This window comes from Zonotrichia albicollis, chromosome 22, assembly GCF_047830755.1.
Source record: "Zonotrichia albicollis isolate bZonAlb1 chromosome 22, bZonAlb1.hap1, whole genome shotgun sequence".
NCBI classification, from domain to species: Eukaryota; Metazoa; Chordata; class Aves; order Passeriformes; family Passerellidae; genus Zonotrichia; species Zonotrichia albicollis.
This window is the reverse complement of record NC_133840.1, coordinates 5592189-5615603: the sequence shown is the minus strand read 5'-3', so window position 1 is coordinate 5615603 and position 23415 is coordinate 5592189. Positions and strand designations below refer to the sequence as shown.

The 23415-nt window shown below is 42.7% G+C and overlaps 1 protein-coding gene across 1 annotated transcript; it reads right to left on the bottom strand.

Annotated features, from left to right (window-relative positions):
• Window positions 1–953: 953 nt before the first annotated feature.
• Window positions 954–22202, bottom strand: LOC102074808 (merlin). Its single transcript, XM_074556999.1, has 19 exons — window positions 21955–22202; window positions 19040–19271; window positions 17692–17809; window positions 15987–16112; window positions 15506–15628; window positions 13401–13484; window positions 12938–13006; window positions 11898–11980; window positions 11152–11227; window positions 10606–10743; window positions 8895–8969; window positions 8457–8570; window positions 7171–7293; window positions 6324–6541; window positions 5371–5473; window positions 4600–4727; window positions 3936–4086; window positions 3043–3252; window positions 954–2109 (listed from the first exon to the last, which is right to left on the bottom strand). Exons 2-19 carry the CDS (start codon window positions 19045–19047, stop codon window positions 2074–2076), a joined length of 1983 nt encoding a protein of 660 aa, XP_074413100.1. The 5' UTR covers window positions 19048–19271; window positions 21955–22202; the 3' UTR covers window positions 954–2073.
• Window positions 22203–23415: the final 1213 nt, after the last annotated feature.

Below are 23415 nucleotides of genomic sequence, written 5' to 3'. Positions count from 1 at the left end.
TGGGATTTACAGGACTAAGTCCAAAGAAATAAATCACACATGGAGCAGGTCTCCTCCTCTGGGCCACAGCTCAGACCCAAGAGCAGAAGGAAGAATGAGCACGTGTGGAAGATGAGGCACAAGCTGCCTTGGCTGTGGCAAAGCACATGCCAGAATAAAAGAGGGAACAGGAAAAGAAGAACAGGGGAATCCCAGTATTTCTCCTCACCCTCAAATCCGAGAATGCCACACTCAAAGCTGCTGCAGCATTTCCTGGCTAATACAAGGGATGGTTCACTGTCCCAAATCCTGGCCTGTTGTAGACATCTTTTTATGAAAATCATTTTCTTGGGATTTTTCTTCCTGAGAAGCTGGGAGGCCTCAGGAACAAAATGTAAACATTGATTATCTGCTGCTGTGGAATGCAACAGGTGCATCTGTGATTGGCCCATCTTAGATGTTTATAATTAATGGCCAATCCCAGCCCAGTTACCTTGGACTCTCTGTCTGGGACACAACCCTTTATTATTCATTCCTTTCTATTCTTAGCTTAGCTAGCCTTCTGAGATGAAACTTCTCCTTATATTCTTTTTAGTATCGTTTTAATGTAATGCATGTCATAAAATATTAAATCAAGCCTTCTGAACATGGAGTCAACATTGTTGTCTCTTCCCTCACCTGAACATCCCTGTGAACACCACCACACTGGCCCATGCCCCCTCCCCAGCCTTGGGACCATGACAGCATCTGCCTCATCATTCTGGCATTTCTGACAGCTTCGCACACCAGGTTTCTGCAGACAGCTCAGCAATTGCGTGTACCAGCCAATATTCTGCAAACATCTCGTGCCAGACTGAGCTGGCACAGAACGGACACAGCCCAAGGCAGCCAGGCAAGGCAGGGCAGCCCTGCAGAGCACTCCTGGCCCTCCACAGGCAGCTGCCATCCCCCTGTGTGCTCAGCCTGCTGCAGATGTGTACAGAGCAGATCTGGGTGTTTGCTCTCCAAAGCTGCCTTGTTAATGCTGGAGGAATATTGACACAGCGCTCCCTTCCAAGCAAGTGGAAATTGAAGCTTTTTGTTAAACCCTGGTTTATTCTTTAATCTCAGCTTTTAGAACAAGACATTTAACAACATTACCGTTCATTTTTAAGTGACACGTCACAAGTTCAGCTGGGCTCCTGCTTCAGCTGCAGTTGAATGTTGTCTGCTTCCCCAGAAGTCCTCAGAGTGAAGATTTATGGAGAAGCAGACACTTAAACACACACAAAGCCAGAAAATGCAAGTGGGCTTTACTAATGAGGCAGGCACTTTGCTGCATGCACCTCTCTCCACCAGAAACAAGTCCCACTCTAGCAGACACCAACAGCATCTTTTGTCCTTGTCTAATTTGGGAGCTGTGCTGCACACAAGCGGGAAGGCAGTTAATGTATGCACAGTTTGCTCGAGCAGAAAATGCTTGATCTGGTCAGGGACTGGAAGAACAGAAGCTCTGCATTCCAAACAAAGGATTCCCCCAGGAATGGGAGGTACTTGAAGATGTCCACTTGTGCATCTGGAATTAAAAGCTGAGATTTCTCACAGAGAAATGCAAATCAATTAAGTGAACCAAGAAATGTTTGGGGAGGAGAAGGAAAATACTTGGCAGGCAAACATTGAAACGTTAAGCAGCTCTGTGGGAGTCATGTCCCAGGGACTGGACCAAAACCATAATTAGTCTGTTGTGGAGATAAACACCAAGCCTGTGTTCTGTTTTCTCATCCCAAACACCTCCTGGGCACTTGCTGCCTCACATCCTTCCTCCAGCAGCAAAGCTGAAGCACCTGGGGGAGGAAGGGCTTTAGCAAAGTGTGAAGAGTCCTTTCCAAAGTGCACAGGCAATAAACAACATTTCCTCTGGCTTTGCACTGCTCCCAGCCAACTGGGGGCACCTGTGGCATTCCCAGCTGATGGCACCTGCCTGGGAGCTGGATGGCAGCTCTGGATCCACAGTGCCTTGTCCCTCACAGCTGGCAGCAGCCAGAGCTGCCCAAGTGTCCCCACAGAGGCAAAAAGGCCACCAGTCCCACCAGGCTGGCAAGGAAATGAGGGGCTTCAAATGTAGATCACATCTGAGTCATGCTGCTGAACCTGCAGGCAAATCAAAGAGGGAGAATTAGTGTTGGCTGAAAGTAATTCCCTTTGCTCTGGGCCTTCCTCTCCTCCCACTCTGGAGCCTTTTGCAAGATGCTCTGCAATAGTTTTTTCTTCCTTCTTTAAACAAATGTGCCTCACCCCCGAGTTTAATCTTAAAAGTTGTTTCTGTTGCTGCTCCCTCAGCTGCTGCTGCACTCAGCTGTGTCCTTTAGTTCTAAGCACACCAACCCTGAAGGAGGTATTGAATGTTATATTCAGGAGCTTTTAATTGATCCTAAACCCCTCCAGTTTTGTTCAGCTAAACCACAACAAATCCATCAGGCTTTCCCCATTGCCAACACCTTGCCCAATTAGCATTGCCCACAGACAGCTGATTTCCTTCCCACTGCTCCAGAGCACATTTCCTTCCAGCTCTTCCTCATTCCCCAGCCCAGTGACATTTCAAAGCAGGTTGTTTTCTCCTGCCACCCAGCTCATTGCTCTTCATGCCTCTTTGACAGGGAGCACATGGAAGAGAACTGAGCTGTTGGGAGCCTGGGGATTTATTGGTCTCTCCCTCCCTGCCTTTTAAAAGCAGCAGACAGGCACAGTATGTTTTAAGCTCTCTATACCTGGGAGCACATTTCTCATTTCCAAGTCTGGCTGGTACAAATAAAATTTAACACAGATCCTCCTACTGTGTACAGACATCTCTGCTTCATTTACCAAGGCTTACAGCTTTGCACTCCAGCTTAGATCAGAAGTGAGAAAAAACAGGCGGCCTCGAGTTATAAACATTCCCAAATGATGTGCCAGCACCAGGGGCTCCAAAATCCTGCAAAATCCTTGTCAGCTGTGGGGCTGGGACAGAGCAGGACAAACCAGCCATCCTCTCTGAACTCCCAACTTTTAGGCAACATTTAGGAATTTATTTATGAATCTGATTACCTTTATGATCTGTTTTCTGGTTCCTGTGCCCACACTGTTGGCAGCCAGGGAATTGGCTTGGGAAGATGACTTTTCCACTGGCACCATGTGCTGAATTTTGTTGGTGCAGGGCCAGCTGCTTGCTGTGTTTAACAAGTAAGCAGGGAAAGGTCTTTGAAGATTTACATCCACTGCATCTCCAGTTTCCAAGGTTTTCATCCATGATGGGGCCTTTAAAAGAACAGAGCACATGGAAATTTAATGCCCTCTCTATATCAACACTCATCAAGCCAAAAAGAACATCAGATGAGTAGTCAGAAAATAAAGACCATCTTTCCTCATCATTTTTCGAACCTCCCTTCTGTCTCTAAAAAACCATTGACTCAGAGCCATTTTTGCTACATGAGGAACAACCTGCAGACAAAGCCAGCCCTATTCCTGCCCTGCTGCAGGAAGAAGCCAAAGAGTTTATTTAAATAAAAAGCAACTTATGACAAAAATCTGGGTCTAGTTCCTCATTGCCTTCAAAAAAAAAAAAAAATACACCAAGGCTTTTATGACTTTCAGCAACCACAAAGCACATGAATGAGAATGTGAAGCAAACTGTAAGAAACCACATTTAAATGTGTTAGTTACAACAATTTCATTTGCTCCAAGACCTTAAACCCTGATTGTGATTTCATAATCATAAAATGATTATTTTTTGCTGATGCTCCTGGTATTCAGTGCAGAAAAAAAGGCCCTAAGATTTTGTTTTGACATTAATTTTTCTCTAAAAGTGTTCATGATTCTAATATTTTATCACCAAGGGTAGTGAAGCTTGGACTGGAATAGAGCAGCTCCCTTTGGCACACCCACACTGTTCCATTTTGGGGTTCATGCTGGAGACAGGGACAGGGATTTGGGGTTCTTACACTTCCCAAGGAGCGATCCAAGGAGCCCAGGACTTCATTCCAGTGACTGTAAAGCCCAGCCTGTTTTTCCTCCAGCTTCAGAGCATGAATTTCAGATTTCAGTTCTTTCAGCCGATCTTCGAATTTCCTGCTGTTTTCTAAGTAGTCCAGCCTGAGCCCACACATTGGAGGCAAAAGGTTTAGGGTGGCATAATTCAATCAAGAACAGGTGTTTGTGGAAGGAGGAGAGTTGGTTTTTGTTTCCTTTTATGTTTTATAAGTAAAATGAACTCTGGCAATGCCAGCCTAGCTCCCCTGACCTTGTCACAAGTTCATTTCTTTCCTTTTCGCTTCCCAACTTTGCACCAAGCATTTCCTCCCAGACTTAGGGATGGCTGATGGATCAGCCCTCAGCAATTCCACCCTTTAGCACTAGAGGGAAACTTCTACATGCTGTTAGTTCAGCAAGGTGCTTTGTCCCTCCCCAAGACAGAAGGTTCTGGATTTATTTATGGCTTGATGCCACCAAAAAACCCTTCCTCTGTGTGAAAAGCCAGCGTGACACAGACATCAGCTCAGTAAAAGGCCTCCAGCCACATGCACATCCCAAATTATTTTTAAATTATCTGATTTCCAAAGGTTTCATTGCCTTTCTCATCCATTTGCACCACAGGCATGCTGATACCTCTCTCTCTCTATCTCAAAGGAGAGTCTCTTGAGGTCGATGTCCTTCAAATCCAGCTTGATGGAGCCTTTGTCAAAGTTGGCATCTCTGCTGTCACCTGGGGAGTACTGGGGGTACTTGGCCATGTGCTGGAAGAGGCAACACAAGCACTGTCAGTCAGATCTGATGGATTTGGGATTTCTCCCCTCAGTTTTTCAAGAGTGCCACGTTGAGCTATTTTCTGAGACACAACGATGTTCCTGCAGCCCTTCCCTTGCACCCAGCTGAAGTCTACAACCCACAGATGCAAGAGCAGAGATTTATTATCCTGGCTGCAGTGCTTCTATTTCAGCAGGGAATGGAAGCCCAGCCTCAGCAGGGCTGGAGCAGAAGAGGGAGTTGGGGCACAGACCTTCAGCAGTGCCTTCCTGCAGGGGACAACTTCACCTGCTTTGCCTGAACACAGATGGACGTGCCAGGATGACACAGCTGGCTCAGCACAACCCTGTCCACAAAAACTGCCTGGCTGAGTGGCACCACGAGTTAGGCATGAAGGCAAGACAGCCTCTGCTCCCCAAGTGCATCACCAGTTCTGGTTTTAACTCTTGCCTTGCCTTTCTGACCACCCCGAGAAAACCCAGCTCCCACCCTCACTGTGCTGCTTTTCCACACCAGTTTGTCCCCCAGCTGGATGCAGCCATACCACTACTCAGCTTGATGAGGGCTATAAAAATGCCATCAACACCTGAATATCCCTGAGGATGAAGTGGTGCCCAGAGGAGCAGAACTTACAGGATAATTAAGCCTGGTTATGTCTAAGAGCTTCTGCTTGGCTTTGCGTTCGGCCTCGCGGGCTTCGTGCAGGTCTTGCTTCAGGTGCTCTGCTTCCTTGGCTCTGCAAGAGAAACACCCTGAGGGCAATTCTGATGGTTTCCAACCAACACAGGGATTTCAGGGCTCACTACCTCCCAGAGAAGTCCATTACTGAGTTATCTTTACACCAAGGCACTCATGGGAGGATGCTCCTGACTGGGCACAGCAGGACAGACACACCCCGGCACTGAGTGGCTGAATTACCATGATTTTCCTACTCCTAATTTCCATGGGTTCACTTAAAACCTGCTGATACAGATTCTCTCCAGGCCATCAGATCCTCCCTGAGGTGGGCAGAGGTTGCTCTTTATTTTGGCAAGCTTCCTAAAACAAGTAGGAGGATTTCTTAACAACAGGGTTAAAAATCCTCTGTCAACTCTGGCCTGCTCTGCACGTTCAGGGAACATGCAAACACTCAGAGTTGTTTATATTCCAGGAGTTTACCTGGCTTTACACTTCCTAAAGATCTGAAAGGGAAACAAGAGACCATTCACTTGGTACTAATGAATGAAAACAGCCTCATATCTCACAGGGTATAAGGGGTAAATTTAGATAGGTAGCCAGTGCTTATTTGATAACACTGAATAGGAAGATGCTTCAGCATTCTGGATCTTTCCTGCTAAACATCTTTTTCCTGCTAAACATTCTTGCCAAACATTCTCTTTCTTGCCAAACAAGCTTTGCATCCGATCCTCTGTAAACTTGCCCTGCAATACAACAACAGCATCCAGGTGGAACACACACAGCCCAAGGAGGCTCAGTCCCTCTGAAGTGTCACTTCAGGAGTAATTCCCCTCTCCTGGTTGTCGGGGACAAGCAGCACTCCCTGCAGCCCAGCCGGGAGCGCACAGAGCCGGGGAAGCAAACCCCACCTCCTGTCCGACTCCTTCACCAGCTTCACGGCGATCAGCTCCGCCTCCCGCATCTTCTGCTCCATCAGCCGCTTCTCCTCCTTGCTCTTCAGGGCTGTGATCTCCAGCCTCTGGCGCTCCTGCTCGGCCTCTGCAGCGTTCTGGGCCAGCAGCTTGGCCTCTTCCTCTGCAATCTGGGCTTTCTCAGCCAGCAGCTCTGCAGCTTCCTGGGATCGCAGCTGGGGAGAAAGAATTTTTCTTAATTTTTTCTCCTTATCTAGACCCTCCAAAATCACCCCTGCAGGCAGAAGACATCTTTTACCAAGTGAGAATTTTTCTTAATTTTTTTCTCCTTATCTAGAACCTCCAAAATCACCCCTGCAGGCAGAAGACATCTTTTACCAAGTGAGAATTTTTCTTAATTTTTTCTTCTTATCTAGAACCTCCAAAATCACCCCTGCAGGCAGAAGACATCTTTTACCAAGTGATAAAATATTGTTTCTTAAATAAAAACCAGACAATTTAAGGGTCTGATGTTCCTCCTCTGCTCCAGAATTTCCTGTGTCTCACCACTACAAAGCAAGGAGAAAAATCTTAGAGCTGGACAAAGCTGAAGCCAGCCCCTTCAGCTGCTTCTTTCTCTTAATTTCAGCTCCAAGATTGTTTCCTTTCTCCTCCTCTTAGCCTGAAGAGAGCAGGGTGAGCCAAATGGAGGGAATGGATCAGATCAGGCTTTTCCCAGGGATTCCTGCATGCCCTTTCCACCATCAGAAACTCTCCAGCCTTGTCTGAGCTACAATTCCTGCTGTCAAAAAAAAAAAATCCTACTTCCAAACCAAAAAACCCCATCAAGCACAAGAATATTCACCAGAGCCTCGTTGGCCTGCCTGGCTTCATCTTCCAGCTGGAAAAGGCGCCTCTCCAGCTCCTCTTTGGCTCTCTCAGCTTCTTCCCTGAGCTGCTTCTCCCTGGCCAGCCTCTGGTTCTCCATCTGGAAGCAGGAGAGCAATAGTTGGTGGAATGTTGTATTTTCAGGGACCACCAAGGAAAGGAGGAATGATGAATCTGATGCCATGTTCTCAGAGGCTAAATTATTATTATATTATACTATACTATATTATACTATACTATATTATACTATACTATATTATACTATATTATACTATATTATACTATATTATACTATATTATACTATATTATACTATATTATACTATACAGAAAGGATATTTATAGCAGATTAATAAGATAATAATGAAAACTTGTGACTCCTAGAGTCCTGACACAGCTTGACAGCGATTGATCATTAAGTTAAAACAATTCACATGGAACCAATGGAACAAACACCTGTTGGTAAACAATTTGTTATTTGCTATTTTAGGATTATGATTAGTTATATTATTTATTATTGTTTTTATTTAATTTTATATTATTATTTAGTACATTATTTATAATATCATTTATTCTTAGTATTTGTATTGTATTATATTATGTTCTATTATACTAAAGAATACAGGAAGGATACTGACAGAAGGCTAAAAGATACTAATGAAAACTTGTGACTCCTTCCAGAATCCCAACACAGCCTGACAGTGATTGATCATTAAGTTAAAACAATTGATATTAAACCAATTGACATAAAACAACCACCTGTTGGTAAACAATGTCCAAACACATTCTAAAGCAGCAAAACACAGGAAAAGCAAATCAGATAATTATTGTTTTCATTTTTCTCTGAGGCTTCTCAGCTTCCCAGGAGAAATCTTGGGCAAAGGGATTTTTCAGAAAATGTGATGGTAACAGTGGGATTGCAGCAGGATCTCACCTGGGCCTGAGTGAAATGCCCCAAATGGAGAAGGGGCTGCTCTCCAGCTCAGCAGAGATGCTGAAGCTGCCTGAACTTTGCAGCACTGAGCTCCCCAGCCAGGCACTCCTGGTTGTTCCAGGCTGCTGGGAGAGCCCTAGGATTGATCTGGTTTGATCCCAAATCTTTGGGATCCCCTCCCACACAAACACCTCTGATCCCCTCAGATGCCAGCGCTGTTCCCACATTCAATCCTGCTGCACTTCCTCACCTCCCACACACACACTGATGGAACACAGAGCTGCAATAATAATCACTGTCTTCAGCAACAGAGGAGCAGGAAAATTCTACCTTTTTTCTAGCTTTTTCTTCCCTGGCTTGTGCTTTCATTTGCTGGATCTCTATGGAGTCCACTTTTCTCCTCCTCATAAATAGGTCGTGGTTTCCAATGCACAACTGGAAAATCTGGATGGGAAAGGCAAAGCAAATGGGGTTTGGATGGATCTGTGCCCCTGCCAGAGGGACAAAAGGCCCACACTGGCCTAACAGCACAATTCTGACTGCAGCACAGGTGCTGGCAGCTCCAAGAAATCAGCACGCAGAGCAGGCTCACAGCCAGACACAGTTCAGGTAAATTTGTAACAGGACAGAGATTCCTCCTGTCCCACATCCCCCTCTGATCCCATTTCCCTGAATTACACAGGCTGAGATCCCAAGATCACCGTTTTGTTCACAAACAACATTTCTCAGTCAGTATCACCAGGCTCAGCTTTAAAGCAGTTCACTCACCAGTTTGTTCACTTTGAGCTGAGAGGAGAAGAACTTGAAGACTTCTGCTTTTTTGTCAAGGGGTTTAATAGTTAACTACACAGGCAAAAGGAGAAAAAATAAAAAGAAAGAAAGCACAGTGATGAGGAAAGTAAGTTTAAACTATTAAAACCAATGCAAACTTGAGCTCATCTCCACTTCTCTCTGTGATTTAGCAGTGATTTATGCCACAAAGAGGGGCAGAGTGATGTAAAGGTGGTTTTGCTCACAGAATTAAGCTGTGTTGGAGGATAAGCCCCCAGGCCCAGCCCAGTGCCAGTGTGGATGGGGATTTTCCTGATGCCACCTGTGCACTGTCCCCAGAGCTCTGGAACTCATGGTGATCAGGAGGACAGGACACAGCAGCAATCCCCAGAAGCAACTCCTAGAGCCTGGCCTTAAAGCCAGGGAAATGTCAAACCTCTCAGAGCAGCAACAATTGAAGGGATAAACAAATGTGTCAGGGGCCTAAGGGCTTGTTCTTCAGAGCAGCAGGGCAAAGTCTGCAGACTTCCTCACTTTTTCAGCCCCAAGCTGCTCCCAGAGGCCAGGCAGGGTTTTCCTGCTGCCAGCTCAGTGCTTCACTCCATTCCTTGTGCTCTGTTTGGCTACAGAACAAAATATGGCCCTTTTTATTTTATTATTTTTAAAGCCCTGTCTTCTGTTCCTCACAGGTTCCCTGGCATTTAATTCCTCTAATTCATTTACAAGGTAATTCCTGTGTAATTCCAGAGCATCTGAGTCACCAGGATCATGTCCTGGAGCTCCTTTCACCCTCTAGGTAATGACTGGCTGCCTTTTGAGGAGCAAGGCTGTGATGTGTCACTGAATAAAGTGAACCTTAAACACAAAATTTCCCCCCAAACAGGGAGTGAAAGCAGTTTATTCACACATCTCAGGGGCACTTTGATGATATCAGAGACCAGAACTGTTCTGGAGGCAGCAAACCTGCAGTCCCCTCTGATTTAGTGGATATGAATCTAAAAATCTCATCTCAATTTTAGATCCCAGTTTCTGTGGGCTGTTTGCCAAAAGCCCCACAGAAAATGGAACAGGCTGTGCTGTCCTTTGGCTGACAAATTCCAGGTATTCCAGCACCACTGCAGTTTCCCCGGGTTTGTTTTTTTTCTGATTATAGCCTTCCACACAGCCCATGATTTGGACTGAGAATAAATTTCCCTTTCTAGAAGCAAAAGCTGAGCTGCACAGTGAAATTGCAGTGCTGGGGAGTGAAATCATGTCCCAGCAAACTGGCAGAAGTGAGGCAGAAAACCATTAATACCTCCCTGCATGTCTCCTCTTGCCACTGGGCTCCAAAGCTCAGCTGCAAGGACTTCTGTGTGTGCAAGCAGCATTTCGGTTTTTATGGCTCGTGGAATTCCTGCTGGGATAACTGAGGAAGGCAGGCACGGTGGCATTCATAATATCTGTCTTTTTCAGAGATCAACACATTTGTTTTGCAAAGGCCAAGCAGCAGGGAAGGAGCCAGAACAGAGGCAGAGCTCAGGGAACCGAGGTTCAGAGCTCATCTGCAAGGCAGGGCTGTTATTTTTAGTTTTTGTAACAAAGCTCCCCAGGATTTTCCCCTTCTCCCCCAAAATTATTTCAACAGAGGAAGCTTTCAGCCTGTTCCAAGAATCCCAGTCCACACCCATGCCCGTGGAAAAAGAATAATACATCAAAGCCATCATACCTCTTTCTCACTACAGGAAATGTTTCTGATAGAGCTCCACTCAAAGGATTTATTGGGGGAGAACCTGTTATTAATGCTGTAGATATGAATACCTTTGGCATCAACTCCAAGCAGGAGATCTGTGTGGTTTTTGTTTTGCTAAAAAACAAGAGAGATGAGTAAATGGCATTTTTGGTGACATTAAACAACCACAGACAAGAAACACCTCTTTTAAAATATTGATATTTGCCTGCATTTAGGCAATTGGTATTTATATAAAATATCATGAGTGCTGTCATTGGAAGTATAAAAGTCAGTCCTCTAGGCTGCTTATAGCAGCTCAAACTGTTTCTCCTTCCTATTCCCTACCTGGAGTTACTCAAAACATTGGCAGGTTGTAAAATATTCATCTTAACTGTTTTATTCACCTGCTTATTTAGCAGGCAAGAAAACCAAGCCAGAACACAACCAGAAGTCAGGAGTCCCAGTTCCAAACTCCCTGGAGGACTTGAAAAGGACAGCACCATTATCTGCAGCCAGTAAAAACTGCTAAAATAAGGCACTTACAGCAATTGGGAAATAATTGACACCATACATTTCCAAGTCTTGGGCAATTTTCAGATAGTTCATCTCAGCTTCATCCCTGGAGAATAAAGCCATGATTATGAAATGCCTTTCCAGCCCTTCTCTCCTGGCTGACTCTCCATTTCCCACTCAGAAAAGAACAGGCAATCTGACCCTTTGTACAAACTTAGTTTTGCCATCTTGCTCTCAATAATAGAAAAAAAAAAAGATAATAAAAACAGCATCTGGACAGAATAAAGAATAAAATAAAGAATAATAAGGAATAAAAGTTGCAACTGTTTCAAAAGATGACTCATGGATAGTGTAATCTTCATTAAAATTCATTAAAAGTCTTATCCTTGTGTTAGTTTTGCCACTCCATGTCTTGGAAAACCATCCTTCCATTGTTTTCCATGAATATATTTCTTTCAGGAAGTAAGAGTTCATTGAGAGATGGGTGTTGGACAGAGCTTTTGGCCAAGGACAAAGAAGAGTCAGAATCTCTTCACCCATTTTTCTTCTCCCTTCAAAGTAAATCAGTAAACCTTGAGGAAAATATTCAATAAAAATAATGCTAAGAAGCCTCCAGAACAGAAAGAAACAGAACCCAAATATTAGAGAAAGCCGCCTCTGGGTGCTAACAGATCTTATTTATTGTTTCATTGGATTTCCAGACAGACTGAATTACACTGAGAACAACAAATCCCATAAATAAAGAAATTTTCCCAAGAAATGCAAAGGTTTCCTACCTGGCAATACCCCTGTGCTCTGCATACCAAGCAGTGATTTTCTCTTCCCACATCTCTGCTGTCAGCTGGTACTGCCTGAGCACCTGCAGGACAAGGAGGGAGCTTGGATCCCTGGGAAAATCCAAATTCCAGCTCTGCCTCTCCCAAGCAAAGTGAATGCAGAGGTGCAGCTCACAGCTTGGGCATTTTGCAGAGTTTTTCATGAATTTAACATTAATTCGTGTTTTTAAATTAATCCCCGGCAATAGCTGCACTGCAAAAAGGAGATGGAAAAGTTTTGCACTGCAAAAGAGGAGAATTCAAAGATTTTGCACTGCAAAAAGGAGATTCAAAGATTTTGCAATGTAAAAAGGAGATTTAAATATTTTGCACTGCAAAAAGAAGAGATTCAAACATTTTGCACTGCAAAAAGAAGAGATTCAAATATTTTGGACTGCCAAAAAGAGATTTAAAAAGTTTGCACTGCAAAAGAGGAGATTCAAATATTTTATACTGCAAAAAGGAGATTCAAATATTTTGCACTGCAAAAGGGAGATTCAAATAGTTTGCACTGTAAAAACGAGATTAAAATATTTTGCACTGTAAAAAAGAGATTCAAATATTTTGCACTGCAAAAAGGAAATTCAAATATTTTATACTGCAAAAGAGGAGATTCAAATATTTTGCACTGCAAAGAGAAGAGATTCAAACATTTTGGACTGCCAAAAGGAGATTTAAAACTTTTGCACTGCAAAAGAGGAGATTCAAATATTTTATACTGCAAAAAGGAGATTCAAATAGTTTGCACTGCAAAAAGGAGATTCAAATAGTTTGCACTGCAAAAAGGAGATTCAAATAGTTTGCACTGCAAAAAGGAGATTAAAATATTTTGCACTGCAAAAGGGAGATTCAAATATTTTATACTGCAAAAAGGAGATTCAAACATTTTATACTGCAAAAAGGAGATTCAAACATTTTATACTGCAAAAAGGAGATTCAAACATTTTGCACTGCAAAAGAGGAGATTCAAAGATTTGGTTTTGTATGAAATTAAGGCTCACCCTTTTGGGCAGCAGCTCATCATGGGCTAGAAAGCCTGGCTCGTGGAAATTTGGGTCGTAGTCACCATACTGTCCCAAAAAAAGAAAAGTTATTTCAGTTTGTTAGAGGCAGAATGCTGAGGGAGTTGTTCCTTGCATAGTTTGAAGTGAAAGCTTAATGCAGATTTTATTTTGGTTCCCCTGCACACATCCCCTCATCTGAGCAGGCCATGGAAGAACCTTCCAGAGAGATTACACTAAAATGTTAGGACCAAATAAATCCCTTAAATTGCAGAAGCATAGAACAAAAATCCTTGTAGTGGCATTTAATATTTTGGGGTTTTTTTCTAGTTGTGCTGTATTTTCCAGGATGACCAACTTTACCAGCAAATTTTACCCTGCTGTGTTTTACACACCCCCATGTAGATGTGTTGGCTAAACCATAAAAAAAGTCAATTAAAAAAGAGATTTTCTATGCACAAACCTTGGCCTGAACAGCATAAGAAGCCAGTAGAACTGTAGCTTCTGGTGAGCAATAGATTTCCTCATCCAGGATCTGCTTCTTCACCTAAACCAACAGAAAAAGGGAACAAGTTCAAAGTCAGGACTTAAATCAGGCTTGAAATGAAAGCAGACATGCCCAGGCCAGAGCTTGGCACCAAATATCACCTTTAGGAGTTAATAACAGCAACAAGAAATTGGCACTCAGGAACACAGGAAGCCTTTAGTTAGCATTGCATTTAATGAGACCAAAAATGCCAGTCAGCTCTCTGCACACACTAACACAAGCAGTCCTATAAAATAAAATCCTATAAAACATCAATTTTATTGTCTGCGCTTCATTTCTTTTAACAATCCTTCTTTTTCCTTTTTCCCTGCCTTTGGAAAAGTCAGCTTTGCATCACATCAGCCATCAGATTTTAGGCTGGGAGGGAGCTCTGGAGGTCAGGTCCAAGCAGAGCAGACTCAGGGCTGTGCAGCTGCCATAGAAAATCCACAAGAATTTGGATTTTCTGCAGCTTTCCAGAATGAGAGAATAAAGGAGATCCTCAAAAGAGCAGCTGAATAATAAAGCACTTCATTTATTCATTTTCAACGGTCTAAGCACAATCAGACAATGCTAAAGAGTCTTTCAACATTCTTTTCATTTTAATAACCTGTGGTGCCACCAGGAGCAGAGGTGTTACAGTTTGTAAGGTGTTGTTTGATTTTAAATCAGTTGTGCAATTTCTGTTTGAAAACCTAAAGAGGGAAGGGGAAATTAATCTCCCCAAATCCTCCTCTCAGGTGTATTTAGCTTAGGAACAAGCACAAGAAAACAAAATTTTGCATAGCTCACAGTCTTCAACGTTTCCAAATGGAAAAATGTCTTGAGCTAGCACAAGTTCTGCTTACACACACACCTCTGTAGGTGCTGGGAACTGAAATGAGCCACCAAGAAAGTTTTTTGCTTTTAAATTCAGTCCCTGGTGAGCACAATCTGTGAGGCTGAGTTACAGTGCAGGGAACATTCTTTCTAAGCTGTTAAAATGGAAAAGAATGGAAAGATTTTTCTTCCAATTTGGAAAGCTCCAGCTTTCCCTCTCCAGAGTGCAAATCATGCTCCAGAATTCAGAACAATGTGGATAAATCCCCCATAAGTGTCTGGCTTGTTTTGTTTGTTTGGGGTTTTTTTTTCCTGATCAGTTTTTACAAGGACTTTTTGCTGAACTTCATGAAGAAGCAATGAATTACCTCATCTTTAAGCAGACAATATTTAGCTTTAGTCATTGACATTTATTCAGGCATTTATGCCACATTAATTTGCAAAGGTCTGAAGAGTCAGGAGAGCTGAAATCTTCAGGCATCCAGATGTCTGAACATGTTTTTCCTATTAGCATCCAGGTGTGAGCTGAAGTTCTTACACTCAGGAAACTTTGCAAGTTCCAATTTGTTTCAGCCTTGTTTTCCTACTTTGGAATGAGAAGAATTTGCTAATTGCATATCTGCTAGTTAAGGCAGGTTCAAGCAGAAAAGCAAAAAAAAAAAAAAAAAAGTGGAAAAATCAGGATTAAAAGAGTTCTGCTGTCCTCATTCCTTTCCAAAATTAGCTGAAGAAATAAATTGCCAAGTTTCAGAATGTCTATCAAATTCCATGATCTTTTATCCCTACAATCCAAAATGAAGTTTTGGGGAATCCTTGTTTTCTAGAGGTTTTGCTCTCCAGCACAAAATTTCTCTAAAAGCTCACAGTTCTTCCAGCAGTTCCAGCTTTGGAAGGAATTTTTAAATTCCAGCTTTGCATGGAATTTTAATGTTTTTAACACATATTAAAGAGCAAAACAAGCCTGGAATATTCAGGTTTGGAATTATCCCCCAACCTGCTGGGTGTTGTCACAAAAACCTGCAGAAAATGAAACATTCAGCTTACCTGGACACAAACCCAGAGCAGGCAGGAGAAATGTTTGTATTTCATAAAAATAATGTCTGCAAAGTTCTTGATACAGCTGAAGCAAGCAAAATTATCCCGAGCTGCCAACAAGATCAAAGACAATGCAAAAGGACTGGGGGAAACACAGAAGGAATTCATGGTTCAAAACTTTTCCTGACCTGAAGGAAGAATAAATGCTGGGTAATTTCCTGTAAGAGTTCCTCTTCTACCTTCTCTGGGTAGAATTTAGCCAAAAAATGAAAGCTAATGGGATCTTCTTTGGGGATTTCTTGATCTAAAACCTGTTTACAGATAAAATAAAATCAAATCAGCAGCAAAAAGGATACATGAGTGTCTTAAGATAATATTCCCAAGGAAAATCAGAAAGCAGCCAATAATCCACTTAAAGCCCTCCCATATTTTAGAGGGCAGGGTAATTCTGAGCTTTAATCTAACAGCAATCAGTGGTGATTAGTGTGGGATGCTGCAGGTCAAATGGGATAGAAGCAATCAGAGCAAATAATCCTATTTTCCCCTTAAAGAAAGCCACCATGTCAAATTCTGAGTTGTCATGGAACCCATCCCTTCGGCTCCCATGCTCCAGAAAGTCAATATTTATAGAAGTAAATTATTAATTGCCACCCATGTTGTCTCCTGTACCTTTTTGTCCATCTTTAACCAGGTGCACATTCCTTTAATTGTGTACTGCAAGCCAAAGAACCAGGTCTCCCTTAAACCAAGGGCTCGGCACACCAGGTCAAACAAATCCTTTCCCTTCCACTTCATCTGAGAGAGAGAGAAAAAAATCAAGAAATACATGTATATCCTGAATTAATTTGCTCCATTTGAGCCTTTTCTCCTATGAAATCTTATTTTATCTTTAGGTTTTTAATGAAATATTCTTGCTGCTGTGTCAGAGTTGCTGTGTTCCCCCTCCTCTCCCTCTCCAGACACATCCAGAGAGCAGCTGGAGTCATTTTCCCACCAAGCACTGGAGGGAATGAGGATTGTGTTATTGATTTCCCTGGGATGTGGCAAGTCTTTATTAATATTTGTCCAAAATTTTCACTCAATGCTTTACACAAATTGGAGAGACTGAGAGAAAGCCAGGGGAAATCAAATCAGGGCACGGGGTAGGAGTGCTGAACAATGAGAACAGATCCACCTTTCCCACCCCTCAGGGATTTCAGTGGCACCAGGCCAAGCCTTTCTCCTGCTCTGATTGAAATGTTCAATATTTCTTCTTCTTCAATATTTTCATTTCAATTTAGCACCCACAGAGAGCAAACTTTGATCCAAGGTCCCAAATTCACACAAGCCTGATGCCTTGTTCCCTTCACCAAAGGGGCTGCTCCTCTGTTCCACCACAGTTCAGAAAGATGATTTCAGATAATTGCTAAAACTAAAAAATTAATGGCAAAAAAAAGGGAACTTTTAGGCAGTATTGCAGTGGAAAGCTGGAAATTATCCCAGCAAAAGAGCAGGATCTGGGGAGAAAGCAGAGGTAGCAAAGGAAGGAACACACTATTTGTTAACAAGGACTCTGAGCTCTAAATCAGATTTTCCAAATCCTTAATTTTCACAATCCTGCCTGCAAGTACTGCAGAGCAGTAAGTCATCCAAGATTAATCTATCCTGTTTCTGAAGGACCTAATAAATTACGTTAAATGGCTCACAGAGCAGTCAGGTCTCACTAAAACTGCCAGTCCCACTGGAACTGAGTTTTCTAACTCCCCAAAACACCTCTGTGCCTTGTTTTGCTTTTGCTGGATGATTAGGAATTAATTAATCAGGGACAGTTCTGTCCCTTCAATAGTGCAGCCCAATTTTTTTAGCAATTGATCATTTTTTTTCCCCAGCCATGATTTCCCTAATTAATTTATCAGCCATAATTAATAGAACTGCCAGCTTTTTCATCAATCCTTTTTTCTCTTCTGCCCAGAGATCCAAACACCCATTGCAGGTAAAGAACTGGAGTTTATAAATGGAAAATTGCTCAACAAAAGTACCAGCTTATAAATTATTTTATCAACATTTTAGCACCAGCTCTGACCACTTTAATCTAAGCTGGAAGTGTCTTAAAGAGTTGTGTCAGTTCCAAAAAAAAAGAGAAAATTTTATAGAGAAATAGGAATCCTTGCAAACAATTGGAATGAAGAAAGCAGGTTTAGTATTAATTTAGCTGTGTCAGTCAAATGCATTTCATGCAAACAACTTTAATTCTGAAGAGTTAAAAGAAGAACACAGCTGAGATTAAATAATCCATTATTTATAAAAATAACATCAGATTTAAAACCATCCACGAGCTGATAATCTGAATTTTTCCCAATCTCTTGCTAACACAAAGGGCACTCCCCACTCTCACCTCACAGCTGAACTCCATCTCAGCATCCACTGTTATAATTCTGACTTTAAAAGTCTTTGGTTGTTTCTTCTTCAGGCCTCTGATGGACATATTTTTCAGCTGATGAGGGCAGCCACACCTGAAATTAAACATTGGAAATTCAGCAGCATTTTCTTGGTTGGATTCCAAACCAGGATGAGTCCAAACATGCAGAATAAATTCACCATTAGAGATGCATTTTTTGTGGCTAATAAGGATGTTGAAAGAAAAACCTTTTAAATTAGTTTGCTGCTTAAAGGAAGTTGCTCAGAAAAAATGTTATTGCTGTCTTTTCTCACATTTTGGCTATCATAAATAAAATTCTCTTTCTCTGCAGCATCTCCACTCTGTAGAACACCAGAAAATGCAGCTAAACTTTATTCTATCAAATCCAGCACAATCCTTTCCCATCAGTTATGGCTCCTTCAGCAACTAAACTACTGGATTTTTTTCTCACATGAGGTTTTAACTCCCTCAAATTATACAAATGCCAAGAATTTATGCAATGAAATTCAGCTGAATTTACCACATTCCCACGTGCTACTCACTCACAATGATAAAAGGTTTTTAGAACAAGAATTTTCCCAGTGAAGTTCTTGTGAAATTAACTTAATTTTGCAGAAGCTGACAGAAAATTCCATCAGAAATCTTCTATTCTAAATGTAATCACCTCCATGCCACCCAAAAAGTTGAGGAGATGCTGCTTCCACAGGCACAAGAGTCTTGTGGAAAGCAAATATTGAAAGCTGGAGTTAAATGAAGGTGTGAATCTGCTCCAGGCACTTCCCAGGCATTTCCTTCTGAGCACAGGAAATCAGCCTGTAAAGGTTTTTGCTTCTTTTTACTTTATAAAATTAACAGGTCAGTCTTGCATAATGTAGTGAGGATCTGTGAACTGCACAGGGCAAGAGACTGAGGCATTCCTGGTTTCCTGCAACACAAAACCATTACAGTGTGGCAGAATTCCAAACTCCCCTTGAGGAATTCCAAAATAAAGCTCTAGCTGAAACTGAAAATTTCCATTTGCCTGCGCCTTCCAGGATTTCATAAAATATTTTGGTTTTGTTTTTTTTTTTCCTAACAGCTCTAAATTGGCTTGAAATGTATTGGTTTTTCCACTTACTTTGTTTGTGCCACCCTCCCATAAATTTTGAGGGGTTAAATAGGAGGGTAGATAGATATAGAAGGTTTTTTTGAGGTGAAATAGATATGGAAGTGTTTTTTTGAGGTGAAACAGATTTGGAAGTGTTTTTTTGAGGTGAAACAGGTATGGAATATTTTCTTTGGAGATTACAGGGAAGCTGAGGCAGGGAATAGATAAAATAGTCACCAAATCATAGGGATATCAGAGGCAGAGCTGAGAACAAGTGATGGAGACAACTCAGAGTGGGGAAGAGGAGCTCAGGAGGAATTTCATCCTCCTGACACCACTGGGGAGTTGGGGAGTCTCTCTCTGGCTCTGGTGGAGCTTCCCTGAAGTCTTGTTTGCGTTTGGGGCACCACTTCTGGAGCTGGGAAGACAACTGGAGTCCAAAGGAGAGGTCCCAGGGTTAGAAAATCATCTGTAGGGAGATGAAAGCAAGGTTAGAACACAGAAAGGGGGAGCGGCTGCTCTCCAGGACAAGGAATAATGGGGTTCATGGAGTTGCAGACTGAGGAAAATTCGAGAATAATCAGGATATTATGGTGCTGGAAAAGCACAGGGAGGCATTTTTGTTTCAGAACTCCCCCCCAAAAACAATGTGACAGCATTGTCCTGCAGACTGGAGGCACCTAAACCCTCAAAGGAATTCTGCCATGAGAGGCCACACCACCCAAACCCAGTGAAATGCACAATAAATAAAGAACAGCACACCCAGAGCCCAAATCCCATCACCCCCTGGGCACCTTTCTCCTCAGGGATTATATTTTAGAGTGAAAACCAAACTTTCCTCTATAATTTAGGCAGCTCAGTGCAGAGCTCAGGTCTTTTCTACTTAGCACAGCAAAGAATTTTCAATTAAGGAAAAATATTGAAAACCCCCAAAATTACCACAGCAATATTGACAGGGAGAGCATCATGTGAGGGCATCCAAACCAGCAGTAAATTACCACAGACATCTTTTGATCTCTAATCTGCAAAATTAAATTTTAACCTGTTGCATTCCAAAGATCTTTTCCATCAGTTTTGTTTCAAAACTGTAAATAATTGTACCATACAGCATTGATAGCCTGAGAACTACAGACTTCTACACAAAAATGGAAATAGATTTATTCGTTTCTAGAAGAAACATCAATGGTTGAAAACTAAGGAGAAAAAAAGCTTCATAATTCATTTTTAATATGTAACCTGAAACAGCTAGCTGAGTTAAAAAGGAACTTGGAGTTAAGGCCAGTACAGAACATTCTCAGAGTTTCATATGGAAAAGTCTGAACAGATAAAATTGAACAGCTGGAGAAAAATGTACTCATTTTCTCAAAATATGAGAAAAATACCAGAGCTTTTCATTTGGACTTTGAAGTTATTTCTTTTTTTCTTATATAACCAGGTTGAAACGACAATATAATTTGTTCAACATTTCCAATAGCATTTTTTTTTGTTCTTTCCAGAATTTTTATTCCATGGAAAAGTACATTCTGACTCACAGCAAAAAGACATTTTTGAATATCAAATTTTCCCCAGAAAAAAGTAAACTGCATTTTAATCAATAGCACTGGTAAAGAAATTGGAAAGGGTTTTCACACTGAATTGTTGAAATGAATGTCAGATCCTGACAACAGAAGCAAGAGCACTTAGCAGACAAGATTTTAGAGAAATAACTTTTTCAAGTAAGAGAAGTCTTGCTGAAAAAAAAAAAGACAAGGAAAAGAAAAAGAAAAATAAGAAGGGTTTGCAATTTTTTTGTGTAAATGTAAAAGGAATTCCTTCTAACAAGAGGGAATCAAGTGCTCCAAGGCTCCTGACACCCAGCTCCAGTGATTTACTCCTGCAGGTGCCACAGGGAATCCAGAAGGAGCAAAATGTGATGGATCAGAGCATGAATGCAAAGCAGGGCAGGGTGATGAAAGATTCCTGCCCAGCCAGAATCTGATGGGAACAGAGAGTTCAGGAGCTGGGAATGGCAACAAGCACAGGGAGATGAGTGATAAAAGCTTGGTGTGCTGAGGGGAACAGCAAGGCAGGGATGGGGAATAAAATGAGAAGGAACAAACGAGCCCAAAGCCTCTGTGGGTGCCCAAGATGAAAGGAGGGACATCCGGCAGCTCTGGGGCTGAGTGTTCTCCCTGCTGGAGAACGAGAAAGCGGCAGCAAAGCGCGGGGGAAGAGCAGGAAGAACTGGCCAGGTCGGTGTGTCCCAGCACTTTGATCCACGCGGGGAGGCGCCCACAGAGCGCTCAGCACCCACCCACGGAGGGAAAGGGGGAACCAGCAGCACCACACACACTCACCGGGCTCCACAAATCCACCAGAACTCGGCGCCTTGCAGGCAAAAACCTGCTGCCCGAGGGTGAGAGTGAAATTTATGCTCAGTGAGTTTTGGGGGGCAATTTGTGCTCAAGGTGAATGCATGGGTTTTGTAGGGCTCTCCAAACCTTCCCTTCAGGTGGCACTGGCTCTCAGGGACAGTCGTGACCATCCATCACCCCTGGGGCAGCACACTGGGGTGAAAAATCATGTTTTCACACACACACACACACAAAACCCAGCAGCACTTTTAAGGTGAGAACTCAGGTGCAGAGAGGCAAAGAATTAATGGTGATCAAGACCCCTCTTACACCTTCACAATGAATCAGCCTTGAAAGGATCAGCATGGTCCTTACAAACACAAAACCTTCGGGACAGCACCGAGGATTCAAGAAACAAGGCTTGGGAATGACTTAAGAGCCACCAGCAGAAGATGCTGGAAGCACCCCACTGCAAAAATCACATTAGCTGCAGCTTGAGAGAGTGTCAGCGCTGAAATATTTACTGCGACTCCGAGTGGCGAATTCCCCTGACTCATTACGTTTCTCCCGGTTCCTGAATTTCCATACTCCGGCTCGGGAATGAATGCAAAGGATTTGAATGCAGACAACACAGGCGAGAGAGCGTCGTGGGCTCCGTGCTGCTGTTGACTCACGCTCCTGCCTCTGCTCCCTGCCCGAGGAGCGATTTCAGCAAAGAATTCATTGTTTTAAAATGGGTCAGCAAGATAAAGGGTTTTTTTTTTTACCCCTCACTCTTAAAAGAAGTTATCTAAAGTCACCAGCTGGAGCAAGACTTACCTCACAGATGCTTTTTTTGAATGATGATAAGAAAGGGGGGAAAAAAATCCCTTTTAATCCAAAAACTCCGTATTTTCCCCGCAGACATCAATATGCAGCCCTCACAAGTTTTGCCACTGAGAATAAAATCCAAGAACAACTTTTCTACTTGATCCCCTTCCCTTTGTTTCCATGAACTGCAGCATGTTAGCGCCCTCTGAAAAATCAAAGGATTGCTTTCCCAGGTGATAGGAACTCTTTAACCATTTCCTGCCTGCACCAGGGCTCCTCCCCACTTCCCTGCTCTGTAATTCAACCAACCAGGCACTAAAAGAAGAGAAACCCACGAGTTTTGGCTTGGATAGCTGTAAAAATGGATAATGAATTTCTGAATAATTCTTTGCATGGTATCTAATCAAATTCTTTCAATGGTGTTTCCTGTTCTGCCCATATCAACCACCTTAAGAAGGGAAACTGCCTGGAGTTGTGCTGTTAATTAAATGTAATTCCCTACCTGTCCTCTTCCTGCCGTGAGTGATGATGGGACACCCACAGCAAAAAGAGAACAAGGCTCTAAACTGGGCAGCAGCCAAAATATCAGCAGAAAGGGGTAAGTGAGCATATTTAAATAAAATTTTAAAAAGGGATGGTCTCAGCTTGAAGTCACATGAAAGACCAGGAGCGTGTTACCTCAAAGTCCAATAATTTTGCCATTATTCAGTTTCTAAGTAGTGTGGGGTTTTTTTGCTAACAGAAACTGAAATATCTTCCAGGTGATGGATAGCAAGGACAGGCCAGCTCTCACTCCATATCTACTATAATTATTCCAGATTTATATGGAATACCTTTAAGATTTGTCTCACGTCCATCACTTATCAGCAGGGGGAAGAGTACAGTGCTTGCTGATGTGCAGAAACCTCGAAGAGGCTGCACTGAGAGTCAGCTCCATCCCCAAAATTCCATGTAAAGGATCCCCCAGCACCCACAGCCTGCATTTGTTTGGAAGAGAAGGATCAGGGAAGAACCTCATCACTCCCCAGAATTACCTGAGGGGAGGTTGTGGTGAGGTAGGGTCACTCTCTTCTACTGCAGTAAGACAAGAAAAAACAGCTTTAAACTGAGATCGGAGATTCAGATTAGATATTAGGAAAAATGTTTTCACTGTTTGGGTGGTCAGGCACAGGAATAGGTTGACATGGTGGGGTTACCATCCCTGGATATATCTGGATTGTGGTAGGTGATGCAGTTTGGGGTTATGGTGGCAGTGATGGGTGCAGAGCTGGACTCAACAATCAAAGAATCAGAATATTCCGAATTAGAAGGGACCCATCGGGAACATCAAATCTGACTCCTGACAGGTCACAAAATGCTCCAGGAATCCCACCACGTATCAGCATCCTTGAGCCCTGTCAGGTTTGGTGCCATCACCACTGCACAAAGGAGGCTGTTCCAATGCTCCACCACACTCTGGGTGAAAAAACT

What these genes read in the sequence shown, in the direction of transcription:
- LOC102074808 (XM_074556999.1), bottom strand. An exon ending in AGCATTTATTCTTCCTTCAG is followed by an intron (nt 13,485 to 15,505) that starts GTCAGGAAAAGT and finishes CTGTTGGTTTAG; the next exon opens with GTGAAGAAGCAGATCCTGGA. An exon ending in ATGAGCTGCTGCCCAAAAGG is followed by an intron (nt 11,981 to 12,937) that starts GTGAGCCTTAAT and finishes CTTGTCCTGCAG; the next exon opens with GTGCTCAGGCAGTACCAGCT.